Consider the following 24,857-nt stretch of genomic DNA (forward strand, 5'->3'; position numbering starts at 1 on the left):
CGAGCACGTGTTGGTCACCTGCGGACTCTTCGACTTCAGTCGGCGAATACTGAAGAACGCCCGGGCGAAACTTGACGATCGACCGTTCAGTGTTGAGAAGGTACTGGGGAGCTGGCCGAGGCAGCAGCAGCACACCTGCGCTGTGTGCACTCACGACCTACCTCGAGGACATACGTGCTGATGTAATCTTTTAGTTCGTTCAGTGCTTCCACCCGTCGAGCGTCCTGGAACAGCTGCTCGCAGCAGTGCGACCTACGTTTCAATTTTTCTTCTTTTTATTTCTATTTCGATTTATATTTGTAGTAATAAACGGCTGATACACTGTAAACTTTTTCACACCTTTAAATGTGTGCGCTATGCACATTCAATCTGGTTGCGTAACATTGCATCTCCAGTATGATATTTTACAAAATTCGGAAAGCATTACTAAAGATCAAGTGTCAGTGCAAATCTTGCTTTCATTATGTCTTGGATATCGTCGGTACGAGCTAATGCATATATCCATCGCTATCGATAATCGAGCACGCGCAAGTGTCTACAATACTGTTGAACAATGTTGAGATGTTGCAAGACTAAATTTTTGGAGGACAGACAACACTCGAGTAAAGAAAATTTGTGCGAAACCGTGCTCCATTATGATGTTACCAAAATTACACCTAAAAAGGCGTGCGCCATGCACGCTATTACACCTTTAAAGGTGTGAAAAGATTTAGAGTGTAGTTCGCCGTTCACCGTGTTTCGTCTGCCTTTGTTCTTGCCTCGCCGTCGCTACCTTGCCACAGCTCCTGTTTGTCTCCGTTGGTTATAAGGGGAGAGAGCCAATCTGGTATCGTGATAACGTAGACATTGCACAAAAAAAAAAGGAGAAGAAACTGGCGGCAACCAAGCTACAAGTGATGGCTACATTTTTTCTGCAACTCTCTTCAAAACTGAAGAAGGTAGTCATGAAACCCAGTTGCTCGTTTGGCCACACTTATGTATTAGTGTTTGTCTTCTGTTGGTAGTCACTGTTGCAGCACGATGGGCAAAAGTGGCACGCGTTGCCGCGGTTCATTTCTGGAGTAAAGTCTGCAACTTCAAGGAAAGTCGAACGACACTGCGGAGGAGCTCACTTTAGGAGTGTCGGATAAAAGCAGTGTCACGTAACAATGCAGACACCGTCTGCGAAAGAAAGAAAGAAGCAGCAGCACTATAACTGAACTATGCACAAAAGTCCTGAATTAACGAGCAACTAACTGGCCGTTGCTATAGTTCCCAGATTGTTATATATCTGTTTCCAATCCTCGTTCTCTTAGACGCTGTTCGTTTATGGAGCCTTTTTGTCCTTAGTTAGACGGATGTCGTGTTGTTTCTCCTGTCCTTGTGTCTTTTTCGACGTTTTCCTTCGCTACACTTTAGGTCCTCATTAAACCAGTAGGTCCCGTCGTGCCATCTCGTTCTTTAGTGCCCCACTCTCATCCCCGAAGCATTAACTTCATCCTTTTCTTTAATCCGCCTCACCCTTTTTTCACCGTTTGTTTCGCCTTTATTCCCTAATTAGCTTCTGCTCCTTTTCTTCTCCTGTCTCCTTTCTTCTATTCTCCTTTTCTTCTTCTCCTTTTATTTTATTCTTCTTCTATTTATTTTTGTTTTGTTTTTCCTTTGCGGAGTAGCAAACCGACGTTCCGTTTAGCTGACCTTTCCTCCCTTTTTTCCTCATTTTCTTTCTGTGTCCCCCCCTCCGCCTGCCAAGTGTCCTGTTCTTTCTCATGTCTTAGTTGTCTGCGACGCTTTCCGATCGTTACGCCTTAGTTCCTCGACGAGCGAGTGCCCTATTGCATCCCCTGTATACTTGTTCTTCTAAAAAAGAAAAAAAAAACTTTTCTCTCGTTACGTCTCAATGCCTGGATGCACGTTTGTGCTGCTGTTCCCTGGTTCTTTTCTACAACCCTTCCCGCTCCGTACTCTCCGCCTCCCTCAACGAGCTCGACTCCCGCCCCCTCTCCCTCACACAATTGCTTGACCCCCGGGCCGCATCCAGCTCACCAACCCCCTGCCTCAAGGCTCTCTTCGCCTTTTTGGACGCCACAGGACTTCGACCATCTTTGTAACGGGACCCATTACTTCAATCTCCGCTTCACCTCCAGCAATGGGGTAGAGTATCGCCCCTAGCGATGAAACTCTCCACCCATTATCCTGAAATAAAGTTGTTGTTGTTGTTGTTGAAATATTGAGCCCCTTCACAATAAGGATCCAAGTCCTATGGTATCCAGAAAGATCAAAAGAGCTTTGAGGGCAGAGTGGGCTGGTTGTGGCCAGGGACCAATCACTTTTGCGTGAGAGAAGGGGCGAGAATCCGGTGACCACGTCAAACGTCGCAAAGGTGCGGTAAGCTACCTTGGGACCCACCTGGCGGAGACTTTGCGGCAGCGCAGCTCGTCGTGAGCATTATAGTGGGCCTACCCGCGACTATTCTTTAATTTTTAACATCTTTGTTAATTGCTACCCACCAGCTTCCGCCTGCTTTCATGCATGATCGCCTCTGCGATAGCGTCTTTAACACCTGATTGTCCGGAGCGACATGCAAAAGTCGAAGTTCACAAGCCAGATCCAAACTTTCTGCAACATCCATAAGCCTGCAGTCACGATATTCAGTTCGAAGTTTTTTTTTGTTTCGACGCTCTTTCTTTCCACTGTCACGCGCAGACTAGGCTACGTTGCCACTGTTCTTGCGTAACAAGATACCGCACGCCTCACGCGCCTTATACCCCTGTCACACGGGCATTTCGATCCTTATCGAATCCGATCTGCATCGAACTTCCCGAGCACGCTCGAGTTTTGACGCTGCTACACGGCCACTTTCAATGCGCATTGAATGGTTGACGGTGTCGAGAATATAGGCAAATGAATAAACGGAACTCATTAATTTCGCGTTTCCTATATAACAGCGATATTAGTGGTAATTTATCGTATACCGATGTAAGCATCATTTGTAGCTTCGCGCGCATGTCCGTCTTAAGTTATGACAGTTCACCGGGGTCGGGGATGCAAATGGCGGCCGTCGAGCCGTCTTGAAATTCTCAATCCTGTTATGGGAACTGTCTTGAGTCAAGCAGGATCAAAGTTCGATCCTGCTTGGAAGCGGCCGTGTAGCACCATCCGATCTGCATTGGGTTCAAGCAGGTTCGGTCGAGCAGGATCGAAAATGCCCGTGTGACAGGGGTATTAGGCTGGTTTCTTGGAAGCGGAAAAAGAGGTCGCGCCGGGCCCAAAATGCGAAACAGCACTTACTTCTTTTGACGGAACACCAGGAAAAGGACTTGCTCTGCGCCCGCTCAACGGCGCTGATTAATACAATGGTGAACCAGAGGAGACGGTCACCCATACCAATATTTTCGGAACCCTTCCGCGCCAATACACTTTTTCCAAGCAGCGTACCTCGCTGCTGCGGACTTATTACGAATATCCACAAACATGTTCAGTCTCGACGTCTGTTCAAACAACCGCACGCGTAGGTTGGCTATGAGGAAGTGGTACAGATGTCAGCCCAGCAGGCGAAGCCAGTGCGCATAGAGACACTGTCCTTGACCGCTCGACTGGCCTTGACTGAGCAGAGAGGGAGAATACAGAGTCGTTAATAAGCCATCGCGGCCGCAGGCAGGCGCCACCGGAAAATACGCGCCAGAGCCGTTTATAGGGAGAGTTTGGCCATTAGGAGGAGCCTAACTTGAAGCGCGTCATGCAACGTCACGGCTAAGCCACCTCCCTCGCCGTGCTCTATTGTTGTCCCGTTGTCAGCCGATCGCCGACGCCATATTGATGCTGATCGTTGTTTACGATGCAAGGAGGGAAGACACGTGCGTACATTGTCCTTCGAAAGCCCTTCGTCCTTGAACTCTTTCAGTTTGGTAACAACCCCCCCCCCTTATCAGAGACGGCTGTGGGTCATAAGCCGGTTATTCCATTCATTGCGACAACAAAGCTGACGGACAGCATCAATATGGCGCGCATCAGATGGCTGATAAGCGGATTCTGCTTGGATTCAGTCTTTTTGGGCGGCGCAACGATGACTCTGACGTCAAAATAGGCTCCACCCACGAGGCGGCAAAAGATCAAAGAATGGCCAAACTCTCCCTATAAATGGCTCTGATACGCGCTAAGAATAAAAGTTGACGGGCGCTCACGGGCTCCAGTTTTTTAGCGAGCCGAGTGCAGCCCCGAGTTCTGTTGCCTCACGCTTGTCGGCCTGTCTACGTTTCTCTGCCACACACACCAAACGAAAACAACTAACAACTTTAGTTTCGACCTTGGAGAGTGGGGAGTTTCATCGCCACAGGCGATACTCTACCCCATTGCTGGATGGATAGGGCGGAATAAAGTATAAGTAACGACCCCCTTCACAATAACGATCGAAGTTCGATGGTGTCCAGAAATGTCAGAAGAGCTTTGAGCGCAGAGTGTTGCTGGGCTGGATTGGGCCAGGGACCAAGCAATTTCGACAGGGAGAAAGGGCGAGAGTCCAGCTGACGAAGAGACTCGGAGAGTGTGGTTCGGGAAGGTTCGTAGTGAGGGCAATGAAGAAGGATGTGCTCCAGATCCTCAAGAGCACCACAGTGGCAGCAGGTGGGAGAGTCAACTTGTCTCAAGCGGTAACGCCACTGAGCTGTAAAGGCCACATCGAGGCGCATTCGGTGGATTAATGCAGCATCTTGACGAGAGGTGTTTCGTGGCATGCGGAAAGCGAGCGTGGGATCAACAAGGGACACACCAAAGCTCAGCTTGCGACATAGAAATCTTACGAAGCAGGACATAGACTCGCCCTCCAACGGTTTCCCGCCTATTGCGGTGTCGAAGACAATGAACTGGCGGACAGCGCCGCCGAAGCCGGTCTCCCGTCTCGGACACGCACGCGTATTGCGCTGCTGAGAGGCGATCGGCGGTCCATACTTAGAAGCCTTGTGACTCCTCTGGCTGCCCGCCAACGGACCGTCGACATACTAGCTCCACAAGTTTAATTATGTAAATATTTTCGAACTGAACTCTGAAATTTGCTAAGTAAAGTTGGAAAATTCATTTAAAATTCATGATAATTGACAGTGACATTCACGAGACATTCTGTTTGAAATAATAGCCGCATTATGAGTATTTCACCTATCGCAGGAATGGAAATGACATGTTCATCGAGAGATTGTGTGCAAGTATGTGACAGTTGTTACTTGTTGGAATATGCTGTGTCGATATGCGTGCTTTGCAAGTTTGAACTCTGTTTGCAGTGTGCCAGGAACGCTATACACGATGGCCTCAGTACGCTCAGTGCATGTAAATGCGTCTACCTGCGAGGCGATTGTGTCAGTATATTGACTCAAATTAATTTCTGTTCATTACAACACTTTTCATAGTTGTTTTGGAATAATGGAATTACTGTGCAGCGTGCTTTAAAGCGGGTTGGCCTAGTAGCCATTGGTGGCCGGGACCAACCAAGCCAAACTGTGAGCTGGACCCCAGTCAGAAAATTCTGTCCAACGGATGTCAATCGGATATACTTTCACGGAGATACGGATATCCGCAGAATAATGAAATTCCTCAAGCTTAGATACTACGGAGATCACTTGGCCGGGCTTCGAACTTCCTACGAACGTTCACTTTGCGGACATAACCAGGAGATACGGACATAAACAGGAGCTCTCTGGGATGTAACGTGTATCTGGAGCACGTGTTACTTTTTATTGTTCAGGAGTCAGTATGCGCTTTGTAGTAAAATATAAAGCGTGCTTCCGCCATTTTTTTAACATGTGCCACCGTCGCCGCTCGTTTCACTTTCTGTTGCTCCGCTTTGCTTTCCATGTGGGAAAATCTGCGCGGCGTTTCAAAAAAAGAAAAAAAGAAGAAGAAGAAGAAGAAAAGAAGAAGAAACAGCAACAAGAGATTGGGCCACTCAGCCGAAATGCTTTGGAAATGAGATTGCATTCACTTCCAAACAGGGAACAAACACTGTACATTGGTGTTCTCGCGAGCTTCTACACATTCGAGAGCCTTGTTCGCCTGGCAGTCGAAATGGAGGGTGAGCTGTCTAAGTTTAATTCGATTGCGTGCACAAACAACCGTGAAATGAGAAATTGTTTGGCGTATTAAGTCGGCGTAGAGGTAATGTCTCTGTTTCTTACTCATGTAGTTTGAGAAAGGGAGTTGATTCATGGAGAGTCGAATTTCTGCAGTGCTACATCACCCCGCGTTTCTCTCTCTCTTCAAATACATGATCTGTACAGCATCCCATCACGGAGCTGATTCGGACAATCCGTGAAACCGCCGCAACAGGACCTCCTGAGGATATACGGCTACGGATATCCCTCTATATATATCCGAGGAGAGTCCCACGGAGGTCAGTTTTCGGATATGGACATTGGGATCGATTTCAGACGTCCGTAGGAGATGGTGTTCTGTCTGGGACGGCGAGGCTCAGGGGCGGATTTAAGGGGGAGGGGCGATCACCCCCCCCCATACGGCCGTGTTCCCTATCTCCTGGACGATGTCGCGCCGCAAAACACGCAATTTCCTTAAGCCCCCCCCCCCCCCAATGACAGACCCTCAAATCCGTCCCTGGCGAGGCTTCTGACTGGAGGATTGAGGGAGCAATCGCTGAATTCTGATTGGTCGTTTGTCCAGTGTTGTGTGAATTATCCTATACTATGGGGTGTATGGGGAGCTACGGCGTGCTGGCTACGCCAGCTATGTGTCGGACTGCACTCATAAACTGTACTACATTCTACGGTCAAGAAGAACGCGTACTAGGGTTTTCCCTCTCCACGTAGGAGTTGCCACGCCTTATGTACCACGGGACTTCGAAACCTTCTTTGTACCTCCACGTTGTGTGGAAGCGCTCAAAGCAGGGATGGGCATAAATAATTTTTTTGAGTATTTAAATATAAATACAAAATACTTTGTTGACAGGGGTATTTAAATACTCTTCATAAATAGTTTTCAACATGAGTATTTAAATACAAAATATAAATACTGTATTTAAATACCGTAACTACTACCATAAATACTGTGAGGAAGATGTCATCTGGAATTATAGAAATAATTATGATCATAAGGACAAATCAGCGAGAAAGAATAGCATTTATTTGGTTAGATTATCATGGCGATTTTAATATTAGAAATTTCTCGAAGACTGCTTCTTTTAGGCATCTTCTGTTCGGCAGTACAATCAGATTCGCAAAGGAAAACAGCATCTCCACAGGTGCCGATGAACAAATGCTTGTATTAAATTTGACGAGGATGCTTCGTAGAACAATGTAATCGGGTAGTCACGACCGTTGTCCGCAACAACAGTGAAAAACTCGCCATCTAAAATGGTTTGTCGCATGCGCATGCTAGCGCAAACCCGGCATAATTGCGCCCCAAACTCGCCCTTCTTCCCGAAAGGTCAAATGCGGGCAACTTTAAGATATGAGTCAGTATATTATGTATTTAAGAGTATTTATAAAGTAGAATAAATTCCCGAAAATTGGTATTTAAATATAATTATAAATACATTTTTCAAGTCTGTATTTAAATACAAAATATAAATACATGTATTTATATTTTAAATAGTATTTTAATTACAATGTATTTAAATACTGCCCATCCCTGGCTCAAAGCAATATTTTGCCCAGGTGACAAAAGGCAAACTGTGAAAGTCTTTTGAATACGACCGATTCATCTCTGCTTGGAAAATATATCTCTACCAGAGAAACGTCATCATGACGTTGATAGACACTCTGAAAACGAAACAGACCCGAATGGGAGGGTGGAGTTCCAGGAATGGACACTTGTTCGCCGCCTCCGACTTAAAGAAAAGTAGGACCGAAAGTCGCGTCCTTGTCAGAGACAATCGTAATCCCCACAATGCCGTGGCTTTCTGGCAGTGATGGCCACTAACTACTTCTACAGTAGTTTAACTATAACTACTAACTACTTCGCGATGGAGTAGTTTAACTAGCAGTTCAACTACTTTTCAGGGGAGGTAGTTAAAACTACTTCTTTAACTACTGCAATGTATTTTAACTACATCTCTAACTACTTAACGTTGTCCATCAACACCAATCCCATTCTATAGTCTTCTTGGACACCTAAATATGAATCACAAGCAGTGATAAAAGTGAAGATTTAGTACACATGCAATGCACAATTGCTCTGCACCTCCATTCTCATCAATCAAGTAGCTCAAGGTAAAAGTCGGAAGCACAATCGTGCCACAAAACTTGTGGCAAAATCGGACGTAGTTGGCGCCTGCAGTAACCTAACTACTGTACTTAACTACTCGAAATAGTAGTTTAACTAGTAGTTGCCACTGCATTTATGCAAGTAGTTGATAACTACTTTTTAACTACAATCAGGTAGTTTAACTAGTAGCTTAACTACACGTAGTTAACTACTGGCCATCACTGCTTTCTGGCACTACCTTGTTCGCCCCCTAGCTTTGAGCAACTAACTTTGAGCAACAGCTAGTGCAACTCTACCACTTTTGTGACGCTGTCAAACACTACGACGTCATTTGTTTACAAATAGGGAGAGGTCTATTGCTGCTGTACATTGGGGTTGCGAACAGGGCTTGTATAACGTCGCAGTAAAGGTTTCTTCTTTGCGCTGTGACCTGGTACATACCAACCTCATATCTTGGAAAGAGCGTGTCCGGCAATCAGGGGAGGAGGAGGGCATGTGGTGACGTAGCCAGTAACACATTCTCCTGGCACATGGTTCGTGACGTGCGCCGGCCCATTGGTGGTGGTTGTGGGGATGGAGCTGTATGTCCGAGCGGCGTTCCTGGTTCCAGCTCAATCGGTTAGAAACAGCGCGTGAGCTGAGAAGAAAGTAGCAAAGATGAAAACGCACGCGGAGTTTCCGAATTCTTACGAGGATTATGTTGATGTTGGCGAGGATTAGATTCATCACAGGGCAAATTCGTCAACAAAGAAAAAGCTGGCCCCATAGCTAGGAAAGAAGACGCCGCAAACGGCGACATGGCCAGCACGCTAGCCACTGCACGCCAACTTAACGCAACCAAGAGATACGCTCTTTCCCGATCACGTAAATATCTCGATGCGACGTTTCCGCGGCGGGTGGTCCGTCTATTGGTTGAGAAGGAGGACAACGTAACAACTTATTCAATAAAGACAACGTTGGTCTTCATTATCGATTATGGAGGAAACCTGTTGATCTTAGTAGTATCTTTAAAGCTCGCACGCGAATGTCCTCACGAATCCACAATTTGCATGTTGCGGAAGCGATGGTATTATGCACTGTGAAAGCGAGAAGAAGAGTTTTTTTTTTTTTTTTTAAATCTGTGACCGAATAAAGTGAGGCGGGAAACTGCGCTGTCCATTTTGCAATAGGAGAAGAGGAGAATATTTCCGGATATTGGAGAGAACTAGTCGAAATGGACCGTTTGTCCCTTTCGCTTTCTCGTTCGTCTCCCCCTTTTATAAGCGCAGGTATAAATAAGGTGGACGGTACAATGTTGATCAGAGGATACGTTGCAAGGACCTCTTCGCACTATGAAGGCTTCTGTAAGTATACACTGATCCCCACCTTTAATGCGAAGAAATGGTTAGAAAACGAGTTAATCTTCTTCTTGAAATCCGGAATGATGTGCTTGCTGTCTTGTCAGTTGCAGCCCGCTTCGCTGAATCGTTCATTCACCGGTGATTGGGCTTTGATCGATTGAGCTTCTATTTTGGCACAGGTGCCTGCAAATGGCTAAGCTATAGCCTAAAGGGCAGTGCACCGGACAAAAGGTTCTTCGTTTTAGGGTTTTATGATTTTTCAAACTCGGTAGGGAAAAATCTGGTGCTATTTACGATCGAGAATTTGGGAAGAAATCGTGCGCTATGATATCTGTTTGATATGTCAGCGGGGAATTTTCCGGTGAAACGAAAGGCATATGAAACAAGCCACTGGCTGTGACACTGGGACGAGATACAAGGATCTTTATATTTCCGCTCGGAACTGGGGCAATATAATGACCGTGGTAATCAAACATTTGCCCGAGCTCCAAGCTCGTCTTTGACTCCTGCAGGAGGGGATCATAAACGGAGGGCAAAGCGAAGGATCAGAAATAGGACTCTTTGCTGATATTATGATTCACTTCTCCGACGGTTTGCCGATGAGAGCATGTTGAAGGACAGCAACGATTTCGGGCAGATATCGCGTTTTACCCGAATTCTTGAAAATGTGTTCGGGGAAGGGGGGGGTGGAACTATCGTGAAAAATCGGGTTTAATCCGACAACGAAAAACCCTAACCATACAACATCAGAAATAAAAACAGTGGTTGTAGAACATTAGAAGAAAAATATAAGCAAGAGAAAAAATAAATTAATGCATTTCATGCAGTACCAATAGAACACTTGGCTACACTTATTATTGCAATGCCTAAAATTGGAGAAGATATCAATATAAAGGGAGTCAATATCATTAAAGTACAATGGCATACGGGATGTTGTAATCATGGGATGTATTTGGTGGGGATAAAACAGGGAATGATGTCTATACTAGACAGTGACGAGCAACGGAAGCACGCAGCAGACAGTAGACGTGGGATGTTAGACATACCATTGATGAATTTATAGAAAAATAAATTCATCGCGCGGAGAGAATCTAGATTTCAGTCTAGCCAAACACAAATGCTCCAACATAAGCCTATGGGAACAATACAACCTCCTACCAACAAACCTGTCATAGAAAATTCTAAGAAACCTCGTTTTGAACATTTTGAATCTCATTGGACTTCGCTAACGACAGATAATTTGAAACATTACGGGCAAATTCAACTCTAGTTCTCACAAGAGAACAGTCTAGTTTTAAGAAACAGTGTGGGAAAATACTCCAAAAGACTCCATGACATAACGAAAGAAAGAGAGGACCCGGACTTAACCTAACGAACAAACATACTTTAAGCAGACGTTTCTCCTGTCATACGACGGGCATCATCAGTGATACCAATACTGTCATCTCCTTAAATAGCGACTGGTTGGCGGCTCTCCCGCTCAGTCTTGCACTGATGATGCCCGTCGTATGACAGGCGAAACGTCTGCTAAAAGTTTGTTTGTTTGTTACGTTAAGTCGGAGTCCTCTCTTTCTTTCGAAACAATGTGGGTATAATAGAAGTGGCGTGTAACTCTTGCAATAACACCAAGTAATCGAAAACTACAACCAAACAATTGAAGGAATATGTGATACCTGAGTTAGAAGCAACTTATAAATGCTCACTTTGTTCAATAACTCTAGTTACATATCGTGCAGGCATGTGATGTAATTTCTTAGAAGCAACGCAAGTGCAGTACTTAATTATCTTCGTGGTAATCCGTGGATTTCAGTAATATACTTGCATGTTACGTAATCGTAAAAATAAGTTTACTTGCGCAAGTAGTTTCGAATGCAGTTGAGGTAGCGTTTAAGATAAGTTTGCATGCACATTGTGGAACAACTTCCCTTTAAAGGAGGTAAGAGCTCCTACTTGCAGTTGTTTAGCTACGGGGGTAATAGGCGTGATATTGTTCTTCTACGCTTCTTAATTCTATTTATACAAGTTCTTGTTCGATCCCCCTCGGTCGTAACGGGTGCAGCGTTAATACAAAAACTCTTTTTTTTTTCGGGTACGTGCGGCTAGATGTACCACCATCCAGACACCTCTATCCATTGTTACATCATTTGTAGAACTGTAGTACTCAATCAGACACCAACGCGGAGGTAGACATAACGTCGTCTGCTCTATAGGTCGGAGAGCAGTCTAGAAGCAGCGAGAAAAAGTGACGAACTTACGCAAGTTGGTCACATGGCGTAAAATCCTGGACAGAAAATGTGTGCCCGAGCAATATACTTCAGCGCGTCATTCCTTTGTCGGGCATTGTTTTCTAGGATGCGTCGCATTTCATTTTCTGCTTGGGCGAACAAAAAAACAGGAGTAACTGATGAAGAACGTTTTACAGTCTATTTGCTGAAGACATCCCATGAAAGCGTCTACGTCGTTCTAATCTCATGCTGTAGTTTTTCCAATGGAGCTTTTACACGGTCAGTGGCAAACCAAATATGAATATATTTCTGTTGCTTCTGCACGCTGTAATTGTGCGACTGCTGCGGCAAGGACAGTGCTCTTTTAGGCTTACTGGCCGCTGCACACAGAGCATATTGAGTCATCGTGAAACCGGACATTGGTTTTGGACACGCGTCATTCGAAACAATAGGGCACTTCCAGGCCGGGAGTACCACTTGTTCAACCGCTGGCGATCATAACATCCAGGGCGGAAAACATCTGTTCGCCCTCTGTTCGTGTGAAAAATCGCGATCGTTGTCAGATAAGCGAGCTGTCATATTAACAGGGAGGGTTTGCGAGGGGGAGGGAAGAGTTTCCGAGCAAAATGGTCGTAAAGGGAGGATGTCAGATTAACGAGTATCGTATAAACGAGGTTCGACTGCATTTTCAAAATAAGTTCTTCCGCATATGGAACAACGTTGCTAGAAGGTAAATCCTGTGTTCCCTTGAGGCTCACGAATGGCTCCTCAAGTAGGGCAGTGCTCCATTCCTTCGCTCACTGGGGTTGGAGGCAGGGGTGTTGAGTAGAGGATCATTTAAGAATACGGTCTTAACACTAACTTGAAACTCGATCGATATTTAGGTGCGTTTTATACAGTCTCTCGTAACTTCTATCGAAAATAACAAAGACGGTTAAGAGCATCAGCTGTTTACTATATACATTAAAAACAAGACTTTCGTGCAGTAGGCTGCACTTCTTCAGGTTTGAGGACCTGTTACTTATGGTGAAGCATATATCAAAAACCAGTCACATGGTACAAGAGAAAAGGGTAAGGGTGAAGAGAAAAACAAACGCGATACAAATATCAACGATACAAATATCGCGTTTGTATTTCTCTTCACCCTTACCCTTTTCTCTTGTACCATGTGACTGGTTTTTGATATATGCTTCACCACTTGTAACAGGTCCTCAAACCTGAAGAAGTGCAGCCTACTGCACGAAAGTCTTGTTTTTAATGTATATAGTAAAGAGCTGATGCTCTTAACCGTCTTTGTTATTTTTGATTCTGCATCGGCGCCGGAAACTTGCACATTGTTTTTCTTCACGTTCTACGATGACAACTTCTATCGACCAAGATAACGTGTTTCTCAGTACCTTATTGTCCTTGACTGAAAACATGCAGGTAAGAAATGAAGGAGGGGGCTATAAACACGGATGCCAGTAGGACTCCTCTGGCGGTCGCTCCTGGCAATACCACGCCCATCTAGTTCCCTGGTCACGTGATCCCCACTTGTTTCGGTTATGTCGGTCTGCGCTGAGGCTTCGAAGTTTAGCATACCCCATCTTGAGCAAACCTGTGACCGTCAAGGAGACCATTCGCATAACACTTTGAAGGGTACGGGGTACTTCAACATTTGCCGCGCAATAAATCACAGCGAAAGTTCAGCAGAACAGAAGAGAAGCCTGACAATGTCACGATGACGTACGTACGTCTTCTAACAGTTTAGCCATCCATTGCTTCAGCAGTGAGATGATCTATTTTGTGTTTTGAACGAGTATGATAACTTCAAGCTCCAAACAGGTTATGAAAGCGGAAGTAGGTTATTCGACCGCTACTCGTCTCCGTATTCAGGTAAGATACGTCACGGGCGTGGAGGACGCCATGTTTGATGACGTGTTGCTGTCACGTGTATGGGTGACGTGTGGGGGAAACTAACCACAATGCCATGCGCCGGTCAGCACGCCCGCTTGCATTGGGAGAGGCTCTGAGGGTATATCCTTAGTTTCATTCTTCCACGGCTGAAAATATGTTCATAATATTAATTAATTATAATTAATTAATATATCGGTTAATTAATATATACGGTTCCGGCAATAACTAATTAATATTTTTACAACACATGTTCACGCTTGCCGTACAATGCACCTCACATATCATCCTTCGTCGTAACAGGTTTTCACCCTGGCAGCCCTTGTGGCTTGCGTCAGCGCCGGTGGTTACGGCGGTGGCCTGGGCTATGGAGGAGGAGGTCATGGTGCCGTCGGTTTCGGAGGAGGTTACGGACATGGACAGGTCGGGCAAGGACACGTCGGGCCAGCCCAAGTTCATCGTGGTCGCGTTGCTGTTGGACACCCGGTCAAGAAGCCCATCGTCACCCTGGCCGTCGTCAAGCAGCCAGTCGTAAAGCAACACTTCGTGACTAAGAAAGTCGTCAACTACGTCAGGGCTCCAGTCACTACTGTCACGCACCGCGTAGAGCCAGTCGTAGACTATCACAACGCCGGCGGCGTCGGCGCCGGCGCTGGTCTCGCTACTGGGGCTGCGTTAGGCACCGAAGCCGCTCTGCGCGCTGGTTCTGCTGGTTCTGGTGGATTTGGCCTCGGAGGAGGGTTTGCCGGTGCCGGGACCGGAGGCTTCGGCTTGGGTGGTGGCTTTGGAGGATATGGCTCGGGTGGATTCGGCGGCTATGGTCTTACTGGTGGACATGCCCTTGCTGGGGGCGACGGTGGTTACAGTGTAGGTGGTGGATACGGTGGTCTTGATGGGGGATATGGTGGAGACGGTGTAAAGGGTGTTTACGGTGGTGTTGGTGGAGGCTATGGTCGACACGGCCTTGGTGGTGGACATGGGGGTTACGGTGGTCTTGCTGGAGGCTATGGTGGACACGGTCTTGGTGGTGGACAGGGGGGTTACGATGGTCTTGCTGGAGGCTCTGGTGGACACGGTCTTGGTGGTGGACATGGGAGTTACGGTGGTCTTGCTGGAGGCTCTGGTGGACACGGCCTTGGTGGTGGACATGGGGGTTACGGCCTTGGCCATGGAAAGTCGTGGTAATTCTTTGCATCTTGCGAATAGCTTGTGGTCAGTTTAAGCAATCGTTTCTTTGGGTGTGGATGTGTATTTCAGCGACGGACATCAGTTACGGACTTTTATCATCAACATGCTTATAATCATTGCCTACATGACTGTGTGATCCGTGCAAACTGTCAGCGCAATATGCGTGCGAGAATAAAAGCAAGGAGACGATCTTCATTTTTTGTTTGTAATTTTACTCTATGAAACAATCGTTGGGTCATTTCTTCAATTTTGGGTCAAAACGTTCCTGCGAGTGCGCGTGAAGACTACAGTTCATAAGATAGTTTACGTCCGTAAGAACAAATTGTATGCACATCGTAATTCTTCAGAAAAGCTGTCATGGTTCAAAGGTTGAGGAACTGACAAGAAGCTGCATACACGGACAGTCGCTTGCAATGCATTCCAAAGGGAAAGCGTGTATGTCCTCACCACATCCATTCAGCGGGCCAATGGAAAAAGTGTTTCTACTGATCAAGGTGCAACCAAAACATTCAAAGCTCCTGGATAAATTGATAGATGCAATGCAGACACAAAACATTATGCTTTTTATTTCCGTTACCTCCCTTCAAGTCATCGGCTTACATGGGATTAGTAGAAGCCGTCGCCATACGCAAAGAAAAATAAATTGTATTGCACAATAGATGTGATTCAAAATCAGCTGAAGAAGTTGGGCAGCTTGCAAGCAGAAGATATTTCACCCTAACGAGAATATCTCAACTTGACTGAGCTGAGTCTGAGACCGTGTATGTGTTGTCTGTTATCGTCCCTACACCGTCTCGGGTTTTCGAGTCATCACCACCAGCTCGCTTGCTACCTAACTTTCATTTCGTAATCACCCTGCCTGTTTCTTCAGTACAATATAAGGGCGAAAAAAACGCAGAATTTCCCACCGAAGCCGGTAGAACTACAATACTTGTACCATTTCGGGCCAATCCACGCGGCCTTCTGCTGCGCTGGTACAAGCGGCGGCGTCCCTTTCTTTTGATCCTCTCTCCCACGTCTGCATTAAAAAAAAAAAAAAAAACTACAATTCCTTACTCAATCTGGTAGAACGACAGTTTCTGCTCTGTAGTTTCTTTCTACTGTGCTTTTATGCCCAAAAGGTAAAATTGGTTTGAATATAAATGTGGCTGCAATACAGCTCTACTGAGTTGGGTAGTCAATTCTACCTTTTTTGTTTCTCCTAGAGCGTACGGTCTCGGTTGTTCTTAATCGACTCCAGCTACCTTATCTGAAATTGTGTAGCGTAGGGTACATGCATATATAAACCAGCTCCCATGCCGTAGTGGTTAGGATGATCGCTTTCCACGCCGAGACTGGGAGGTGACACGGGTTCGAATCCTGTCACCGGCTGTGCTATCTCAGGTTTTCCTTGAGGTTTTCCGAAGACTTTCCACACGAATGTCGGCGCAGTTCCCCTTGAAGTCGTTCCAGGACGCATACTAACCCTCCCTGTCTCCCACTCCTTCCTGCTGTCCTCTCTCCATCTGTCCACGTCTGTACGCAGCTCATAGCCACAGTTGCTTCGCGGCGCTTACGCGGAATTAAAAAAAACATGCACATATAAAGTTAATATCATCATAGTTGCTCGGTGAAAGGTGTTGTGCCCGTTTTCATCTAAACAAAGCACTTACAGAGCAAAGCAACAAAATTCGAGCAAGCTATAATGTTGGCTAGTTGTTAACATTTCCCAGCGTGTGAGGAGTTATGAAGAAGTATCGTCCCGTCTGTTTGTGTTGGCGGCTTGTGTTGGCCGCTTGTTCAGAATTCCCGGGACGCAGGGATGAACTACATGGTGTATAGGGCCGATTGGTCAAAACTTGACATGATGGAACGCTTGTGTGCATTCTTTCATGTGAAGACTCGAGAGAGTTACCGTAATATTACGGTAGCAAAGAAAATTACGGTGTGTGAAATACAGGGTTCGCCAAGATAAAAGGTATCTTCGATTTGGCCTGCACCTCCGGCACTAGTTCAGGGGAGTGCCGATGTGGTGCAAGCGCGTGCACCGCCGTGCTAGTGTAGGTTCAGCACAGGCGCTTCCAAAACGAACAAGCCAGTACGCGTGTAGTGTAGTGGTCTGCTGCCAGCTCCGCGGTCGTGTTCTTTACGCTTGTCTTTCCTTTCGTGTATACTGTTTGTGAGAGTTGTACTCGATTCGCTTTACTAGTCATTGGTATAAGTGTTTGTTATGGCTCTGTACCTGTAAGCAGAATTGGATTCCGACAGCAGCAACGAGTTTCATTCTAATTACTTGCGCCGAAGGGAAGGAAGATCGCAGTCGTGTTCCCAGCCATCACGGGAACATCGTAGAAAGATACTACGAATAAGAGTCTTGTCTTTAATACTCAGTCCTTCTCTGGATATTTTCATGAAAAAAGAAAGAAAAACATGTGCAACAAGTGAAGTCATGCTCTTCTTCGGCTGGTTGCACAGGTGTAATAAACATACACGATCTTTGTTAATACACGCGCGTTTTCGAAAACAAATTACTTCGAAAGGATAGCAGGGAAGAGCCCCACAAGAGGATTCTGACACATTGCCGTTGGTAGGACACGGTTTTTTAACTTGTAGGCAAACCACTCGTTGAGCACGAGGAGCACCAGAATTCGTTCCTGCAACTCTTTTACACCCGTTGGCATATCTCAATGTGTAGGTTCCCTGATGGATGAAAACACGCAGCAGCTTTGTTTCCTCCAACTCATGTAAGTCCTGGACATGGGTCCCTGTGGCGCAGAGGATAGCGCGTTGGACTTCTAATCCAGAGGTCGCGGGTTCGATCCCCGCCAGGGATGTAATTTTATGAGAATCTCAGATGTAGAGTGGAAAATCACAGTAGAACAAGTGAAGCCTTGTTCTTCTTCAGCTGGTTGCACAGTGTATTAAACATACACGATCTTTGTTCATAGACGGGCGTTCTTGAACAGAAAGTACTTCGAAAGGATAGCAGGGAAGAGCCCGACAAGAGGATTGTGACACATTGCCGTTGGTAGGACACGGTTTTCTAACTTGTAGGCAAAGCACTCGTTGAGCACGAGGAGCACCAGTCTTTTGTTCCTGCAACTCTTTTACTCCCGGTGGCATATCTCAATGCGTAGGTTCCTTGATGGATGAAAACACGCAGCAGCTTTCTTTCCTCCAACTCATGTAAGTACTGGACATGGGTCCCTGTGGCGCAGAGGATAGCGCGTTGGACTTCTAATCCAGAGGTCGCGGGTTCGATCCCCGCCAGGGATGTAATTTTATGAGAATCTCAGATGTAGAGTGGAAAATCACAGTAGAACAAGTGAAGCCTTGTTCTTCTTCAGCTGGTTGCACAGTGTATTAAACATACACGATCTTTGTTCATAGACGGGCGTTCTTGAACAGAAAGTACTTCGAAAGGATAGCAGGGAAGAGCCCGACAAGAGGATTGTGACACATTGCCGTTGGTAGGACACGGTTTTCTAACTTGTAGGCAAAGCACTCGTTGAGCACGAGGAGCACCAGTCTTTTGTTCCTGCAACTCTTTTACTCCCGGTGGCATATCTCAATGCGTAGGTTCCTTGATGGATGAAAACACGCAGCAGCTTTCTTTCCTCCAACTCATGTAAGTACTGGACATGGGTCCCTGTGGCGCAGAGGATAGCGCGTTGGACTTCTAATCCAGAGGTCGCGGGTTCGATCCCCGCCAGGGATGCAATTTTATGAGAATCTCAGGTGTAGAGTGGAAAATGACAGTAGAACAATTGAAGTCATGCTCTTCTTCGGCTGGTTGCACGGTGTAATAAACATACACGATCATTGTTAATACACGCGCGTTTTCGAAAACAAATTACTGTGAAAGGATAGCAGGGAAGAGCCCCACGAGGGGATTCTGACACATTGCCGTTGGTAGGACACGGTTTTTTAACTTGTAGGCAAAGCACTCGTTGAGCACGAGGAGCACCAGTCTTTTGTTCCTGCAACTCTTTTACTCCCGGTGGCATATCTCAATGCGTAGGTTCCTTGATGGATGAAAACACGCAGCAGCTTTCTTTCCTCCAACTCATGTAAGTACTGGACATGGGTCCCTGTGGCGCAGAGGATAGCGCGTTGGACTTCTAATCCAGAGGTCGCGGGTTCGATCCCCGCCAGGGATGCAATTTTATGAGAATCTCAGGTGTAGAGTGGAAAATGACAGTAGAACAATTGAAGTCATGCTCTTCGGCTGGTTGCACGGTGTAATAAACATACACGATCATTGTTAATACACGCGCGTTTTCGAAAACAAATTACTGTGAAAGGATAGCAGGGAAGAGCCCCACGAGGGGATTCTGACACATTGCCGTTGGTAGGACACGGTTTTTTAACTTGTAGGCAAAGCACTCGTTGAGCACGAGGAGCACCAGTCTTTTGTTCCTGCAACTCTTTTACTCCCGGTGGCATATCTCAATGCGTAGGTTCCTTGATGGATGAAAACACGCAGCAGCTTTCTTTCCTCCAACTCATGTAAGTACTGGACATGGGTCCCTGTGGCGCAGAGGATAGCGCGTTGGACTTCTAATCCAGAGGTCGCGGGTTCGATCCCCGCCAGGGATGCAATTTTATGAGAATCTCAGGTGTAGAGTGGAAAATGACAGTAGAACAATTGAAGTCATGCTCTTCTTCGGCTGGTTGCACGGTGTAATAAACATACACGATCATTGTTAATACACGCGCGTTTTCGAAAACAAATTACTGTGAAAGGATAGCAGGGAAGAGCCCCACGAGGGGATTCTGACACATTGCCGTTGGTAGGACACGGTTTTTTAACTTGTAGGCAAAGCACTCGTTGAGCACGAGGAGCACCAGTCTTTTGTTCCTGCAACTCTTTTACTCCCGGTGGCATATCTCAATGCGTAGGTTCCTTGATGGATGAAAACACGCAACAGCTTTCTTTCCTCCAACTCATGTAAGTACTGGACATGGGTCCCTGTGGCGCAGAGGATAGCGCGTTGGACTTCTAATCCAGAGGTCGCGGGTTCTATCCCCGCCAGGGATGCAATTTTATGAGAATCTCAGGTGTAGAGTGGAAAATGACAGTAGAACAATTGAAGTCATGCTCTTCTTCGGCTGGTTGCACGGTGTGATAAACATACACGATCATTGTTAATACACGCGCGTTTTCGAAAACAAATTACTGTGAAAGGATAGCAGGGAAGAGCCCCACGAGGGGATTCTGACACATTGCCGTTGGTAGGACACGGTTTTTTAACTTGTAGGCAAAGCACTCGTTGAGCACGAGGAGCACCAGTCTTTTGTTCCTGCAACTCTTTTACTCCCGGTGGCATATCTCAATGCGTAGGTTCCTTGATGGATGAAAACACGCAGCAGCTTTCTTTCCTCCAACTCATGTAAGTACTGGACATGGGTCCCTGTGGCGCAGAGGATAGCGCGTTGGACTTCTAATCCAGAGGTCGCGGGTTCGATCCCCGCCAGGGATGCAATTTTATGAGAATCTCAGGTGTAGAGTGGAAAATGACAGTAGAACAATTGAAGTCATGCTCTTCTTCGGCTGGTTGCACGGTGTAATAAACATACACGATCATTGTTAATACACGCGCGTTTTCGAAAACAAATTACTGTGAAAGGATAGCAGGGAAGAGCCCCACGAGGGGATTCTGACACATTGCCGTTGGTAGGACACGGTTTTTTAACTTGTAGGCAAAGCACTCGTTGAGCACGAGGAGCACCAGTCTTTTGTTCCTGCAACTCTTTTACTCCCGGTGGCATATCTCAATGCGTAGGTTCCCTGATGGATGAAAACACGCAGCAGCTTTGTTTCCTCCAACTCATGTAAGTCCTCGACATGGGTCCCTGTGGCGCAGAGGATAGCGCGTTGGACTTCTAATCGAGAGGTCGCGGGCTCGATCACCGCCAGGGATGCAATTTTATGAGAATCACAGGTGTATAGAGTGGAAAATGACAGTAGACAAGTGAAGTCATGCTCTTCTTCGGGTGGTTGCACAGTGTAATAAACATACATCATCTTTGTTAATACACGCGCGTTTTCGAAAAGAAATTACTGTGAAAGGATAGCAGGGAAAAACCCCACAAGAGGATCCTGACACGTCGCCATATGCAGGACATGGTTTTTTAAATTGTTGGCAAAGCACTCGTTGAGCACGAGGAGCACCAGTCTTTTGTTCCTGCAACTCTTTTACACCCGGTGGCATATCTCAATGCGTAGGTTCCCTGATGGATGAAAACACGCAGTTTCCTCCAACTCGTGTAAGACCTGGACATGGGTCCCTGTGGCGCAGAGGATAGCGCGTTGGACTTCTAATCCAGAGGTCGCGGGTTCGAACCCCGCCAGGGATGCAATTTTATGATTATTTCAGGTGTAGAGTCGAAAATGACAGCAGACAAGTGAAGTCATGTTCTTCTTCGGTTGGTTGCACAGTGTAATAAACATAGATGATCTTTGTTAATACACGCGCGTTTTCGATAACAAATTACTGTGAAAGGATAGCAGGGGAAAACCCCACAAGAGAATCCTGACACGTCGCCGTTTGTAGCACACGATTTTTTAACTTGTAGTCAAAGCACTCGTTGAGCACGAGGAGCACCAGTCTTTTGTTCCTGCAACACTTTTACACCCGCTAGCATATCTCAATGCGTAGATTCCCTGATGGAATAAAACACTCAGCAGCTTTGTTTCCTCCAACTCATGTAGGTCTTGCATGTGGGTCCCTGTGGCGCAGAGGATAGCGCGTTGGACTTCTAATCCAGAGGTCGCGGGTTCGATCCCCGCCAGGGATGCAATTTTATGAGAATTTCAGGTGTAGAGTGGAAAATTACAGTAGACAAGTGAAGTCATGCTCTCCTTCGGGTGGTAGCACTGTGTGATAAACATAGATGATCTTTGTTAATACACGCGCGTTTTCGATAACAAATTACTGTGAAAGGATAGCAGGGAAAAACCCCACAAGAGGATCCTGACACGTTGCCGTTTGTAGGACACGATTTTTTAACTTGTAGGCAAAGCACTCGTTGAGCACGAGGAGCACCAGTCTTTTGTTCCTGCAACTCTTTTACACCCGGTGGCATATCTCAATGCGTAGGTTCCCTGATGGATGAAAACACGCAGTTTCCTCCAACTCGTGTAAGACCTGGACACGGGTCCCTGTGGCGCATAGGATAGCGCGTTGGACTTCTAATCCAGAGGTCGCGGGTTCGATCCCCGCCAGGGATGCAATTTTATGAGAATTTCAGGTGTAGAGTCGAAAATGACAGCAGACAAGTGAAGTCATGCTCTTCTTCGGGTGGTTGCACAGTGTAATAAACATAGATGATCTTTGTTAATACACGCGCGTTTTCGATAACAAATTACTGTGAAAGGATAGCAGGGAAAAACCCCACAAGAGGATCCTGACACGTCGCCGTTTGTAGGACACGATTTTTTAACTTGTAGGCAAAGCACTCGTTGAGCACGAGGAGCACCAGTCTTTTGTTCCTGCAACTTTTTTACACCCGCTGGCATATCTCAATGCGTGGGTTCCCTGATGGATGAAAATACGCAGTTTCCTGCAACTCACGTAAGACCTGGACATGGGTCCCTGTGGCGGCTTCAACATGACCCGCGAAATTGGGCTGCTAAATGGGAAACACTCAAACAAGACGTGAGAGCCTTTGCAATAGAGAGAAGTAACGTGCTAGCCTACCTAGAAATGTATGAAGAGAACATGTTAAAGGAAGCACAACAAGAACTCACAAGACTGGAAGCAGATAACCCTGGGACGTTCTTGGAAGATTTAAATGAGATTCGTCTCCGTCTTGAACTTTTCAACAACAACCGGTATGAAGGCGCGAGGGTACGATCGAGAACGAAGAGGTTTTTGCCGGATATGACCGCGTCTAAAAGTCATGCTGCAGGAGAGCGTAAGCACACCGGCTCTCGACTCATCACGCGGTTGGTGGACCAAGGACATGTTGTCACAGACCTTGAACGCATGAAACAAATATTTGTTGACTACTATGAGAACCTGTTTGGGAGGCCAACTGCCACGGTGGACGACGATTTGATCCAGTCGTTTCTCTCTCATATGCCCAAGTTAAACGAGCAAGAGAAAGATGTCCTGGACGCTGAAATTACAGAGGCGGAAATCCATTCTGCAATACAGAGTTTGAATTTTAACCGTTCTCCTGGACCTGATGGCTTGGGAGCTGAGTTCTACAAGCGGTACGTGGACCTGCTGGTGCCCATTCTACAATGCGTCTACGCGGAAGCTGAGACTAACAGGATCTTCTCGCACAGTTTTCGAAGGTCCCATACTGTGCTCATACCCAAAAAAGTGGCGGAGACACGGTTACCCAAGGTGACCGATTATCGGCCTATCACACTCTGTAATGTGGACTATAAGGTGTATGCCAAAGTACTTGCTGCCAGGCTCCAGCTTGTGGTGACACAACTTGTTGGCGATCATCAGACATGCGCAATCAGGAACAGGACCATACAAACAAACATCCATGTTGTCCGCTCAGTTCTAGACTGGTGTCGACTTGAAGGAAGTCATGTAGCCCTGCTGCAAGTGGACCTCTCTAAGGCTTTTGATCGGGTGTGTCACGATTATTTGTTTTCGCTCTTGCATTACGTCAACATGGGAGACAAGTTCGTAAGCCGAATCAAGTTGTGCTATGAACAGGTTGCAACGAGCCTGGTAATTAACGGCACTCTTACCGCGCCAGTGCCCCTTCGAGCTTCAGTACGACAAGGCTGTCCCATGTCGTCCCTACTATTTGATCTATACCTTGAGCCGTTATGCCAGCGTATCATCTCTCGTGATGACATACGTGGTTTCGAGCTTCGCGATGCTGTGGTGAAGGTCGTGGCGTACGCGGATGACCTTGCGTTTCTCGTGACAGACAAGCCAAGTGTCGTCAAAGTTATTCACGAACTTCATGTGTTTGGTTAAGTCTCTGGGGCACGTCTAAACAAGGACAAATCTCTGGGGATATGGTGCGGTCAATGGGGAACAGCCCCGGAATTCTTTTGTGGCGTTCAGTGGCAAACCCGTGGTCCTTGCTACCTTGGGGTCCCGTTAGACAAAAGTTGTAACACGACCTCCTTGTGGTCGGAGCGATTACAAAACATTAGGACACATGCTTCGACCTGGAAAAAACAAGATATCTCAATGTTTCAACGAGCTTCTGTGTGCAATGTTTTTCTGGCCGCTAAGCTGATTTACCTCTTGCAAGTTCTGCAATGCTCCCGCAAAATTATACATCGTTGTCATCGCATATTTGCCACCACAATATGGTGTTCAACGTTCGAAAGGATACGAAGACAAAACCTGTTCAAGAAAGTCAAGGACGGCGGACTAGGCTTACAGCATCTCTACATCAAGCAACTCGTCATGAGACTGTTTTTTTATAGGCAGAGTTCACACCCGATTCTGGAAACCATCAAGCGGGCCCTTGCGTACAACTACATTCCCGATATATATGTTGGGTTTCACGAAGAAAGTCTACGCTTAAGCGGGTTCTACAAAGAGGTTGTCGAGAGCCTAAACTTCTTGAAGGCTAGATTCAGCTTAGAGTACCTCTTTTCTGTCGCCAAGAAAACGTTGGTAGCTCATCTTCTCGATGTACTCTTTCCTGTGCCCATCTACCGTCAAATCCCCTCCGGATGGCACGGCACGGATGTATTGTGCAGAGTCAGGAAGATGCCGGTCAAGCCCAACATGAAGTCATTTTTCTTTAAATTACACACGTCCACACTGCCCGTGAAAGCTTGGCTTCAACAAAAGGGATTCTATGTTCCGTGGTCCGTGAATTGCAGATTTTGCAACACGCCCGAGACTGTCGATCACCTTTTTCTGGACTGCACAGAAGCTTTATTCTTTTGGGATGACTTACAGTTCAAAGTCCTTAAGCGCCGTCTTTCGCTTAATCCTCACACTATCCGCTTCCTCCCATTACGCCTCGGTGAAAATGTGAGATACGATATCGTTCTTCTTGTTGCCATGTACTGTTTGTGGAAGCTTCGTATGGCCGATAGGAACGAAGA

The 24,857-nt window shown here is 46.4% G+C and overlaps 1 protein-coding gene and 11 non-coding genes across 12 annotated transcripts; all 12 read left to right on the plus strand.

Moving 5' to 3' along the window:
- Nucleotides 1–13,105: 13,105 nt before the first annotated feature.
- On the plus strand, nt 13,106–14,827 carry LOC135396170 (uncharacterized). The gene is made up of 2 exons (XM_064627200.1): nt 13,106–13,174; nt 13,946–14,827. Exons 1-2 carry the CDS (start codon nt 13,106–13,108, stop codon nt 14,825–14,827), a joined length of 951 nt encoding a protein of 316 aa, XP_064483270.1.
- A 2,743-nt stretch (nt 14,828–17,570) lies between these two features.
- On the plus strand, nt 17,571–17,643 carry Trnar-ucu (transfer RNA arginine (anticodon UCU)). Its single transcript has one exon. It is a non-coding gene; the product is annotated as a tRNA-Arg (tRNA).
- A 369-nt stretch (nt 17,644–18,012) lies between these two features.
- Trnar-ucu (transfer RNA arginine (anticodon UCU)) lies at nt 18,013–18,085 on the plus strand. Its single transcript has one exon. It is a non-coding gene; the product is annotated as a tRNA-Arg (tRNA).
- A 369-nt stretch (nt 18,086–18,454) lies between these two features.
- On the plus strand, nt 18,455–18,527 carry Trnar-ucu (transfer RNA arginine (anticodon UCU)). The gene has a single exon. It is a non-coding gene; the product is annotated as a tRNA-Arg (tRNA).
- A 369-nt stretch (nt 18,528–18,896) lies between these two features.
- Trnar-ucu (transfer RNA arginine (anticodon UCU)) lies at nt 18,897–18,969 on the plus strand. Its single transcript has one exon. It is a non-coding gene; the product is annotated as a tRNA-Arg (tRNA).
- Nucleotides 18,970–19,335: 366 nt separating this feature from the next.
- Nucleotides 19,336–19,408, plus strand: Trnar-ucu (transfer RNA arginine (anticodon UCU)). The gene has a single exon. It is a non-coding gene; the product is annotated as a tRNA-Arg (tRNA).
- Nucleotides 19,409–19,777: 369 nt separating this feature from the next.
- On the plus strand, nt 19,778–19,850 carry Trnar-ucu (transfer RNA arginine (anticodon UCU)). Its single transcript has one exon. It is a non-coding gene; the product is annotated as a tRNA-Arg (tRNA).
- Nucleotides 19,851–20,219: 369 nt separating this feature from the next.
- On the plus strand, nt 20,220–20,292 carry Trnar-ucu (transfer RNA arginine (anticodon UCU)). The gene has a single exon. It is a non-coding gene; the product is annotated as a tRNA-Arg (tRNA).
- A 369-nt stretch (nt 20,293–20,661) lies between these two features.
- Trnar-ucu (transfer RNA arginine (anticodon UCU)) lies at nt 20,662–20,734 on the plus strand. Its single transcript has one exon. It is a non-coding gene; the product is annotated as a tRNA-Arg (tRNA).
- A 362-nt stretch (nt 20,735–21,096) lies between these two features.
- On the plus strand, nt 21,097–21,169 carry Trnar-ucu (transfer RNA arginine (anticodon UCU)). Its single transcript has one exon. It is a non-coding gene; the product is annotated as a tRNA-Arg (tRNA).
- Nucleotides 21,170–21,537: 368 nt separating this feature from the next.
- Nucleotides 21,538–21,610, plus strand: Trnar-ucu (transfer RNA arginine (anticodon UCU)). The gene has a single exon. It is a non-coding gene; the product is annotated as a tRNA-Arg (tRNA).
- A 360-nt stretch (nt 21,611–21,970) lies between these two features.
- On the plus strand, nt 21,971–22,043 carry Trnar-ucu (transfer RNA arginine (anticodon UCU)). The gene has a single exon. It is a non-coding gene; the product is annotated as a tRNA-Arg (tRNA).
- Nucleotides 22,044–24,857: the final 2,814 nt, after the last annotated feature.

The sequence above is a fragment of the Ornithodoros turicata genome, chromosome 1, assembly GCF_037126465.1.
Source record: "Ornithodoros turicata isolate Travis chromosome 1, ASM3712646v1, whole genome shotgun sequence".
Classification (NCBI taxonomy): Eukaryota; Metazoa; Arthropoda; class Arachnida; order Ixodida; family Argasidae; genus Ornithodoros; species Ornithodoros turicata.

What these genes read in the sequence shown, in the direction of transcription:
- LOC135396170 (XM_064627200.1), top strand. Translation starts at nt 13,106, where the DNA reads ATGACAACTTCTATCGACCAAGATAACGTGTTTCTCAGTACCTTATTG. An exon ending in CCTTGACTGAAAACATGCAG is followed by an intron (nt 13,175 to 13,945) that starts GTAAGAAATGAA and finishes TCGTCGTAACAG; the next exon opens with GTTTTCACCCTGGCAGCCCT.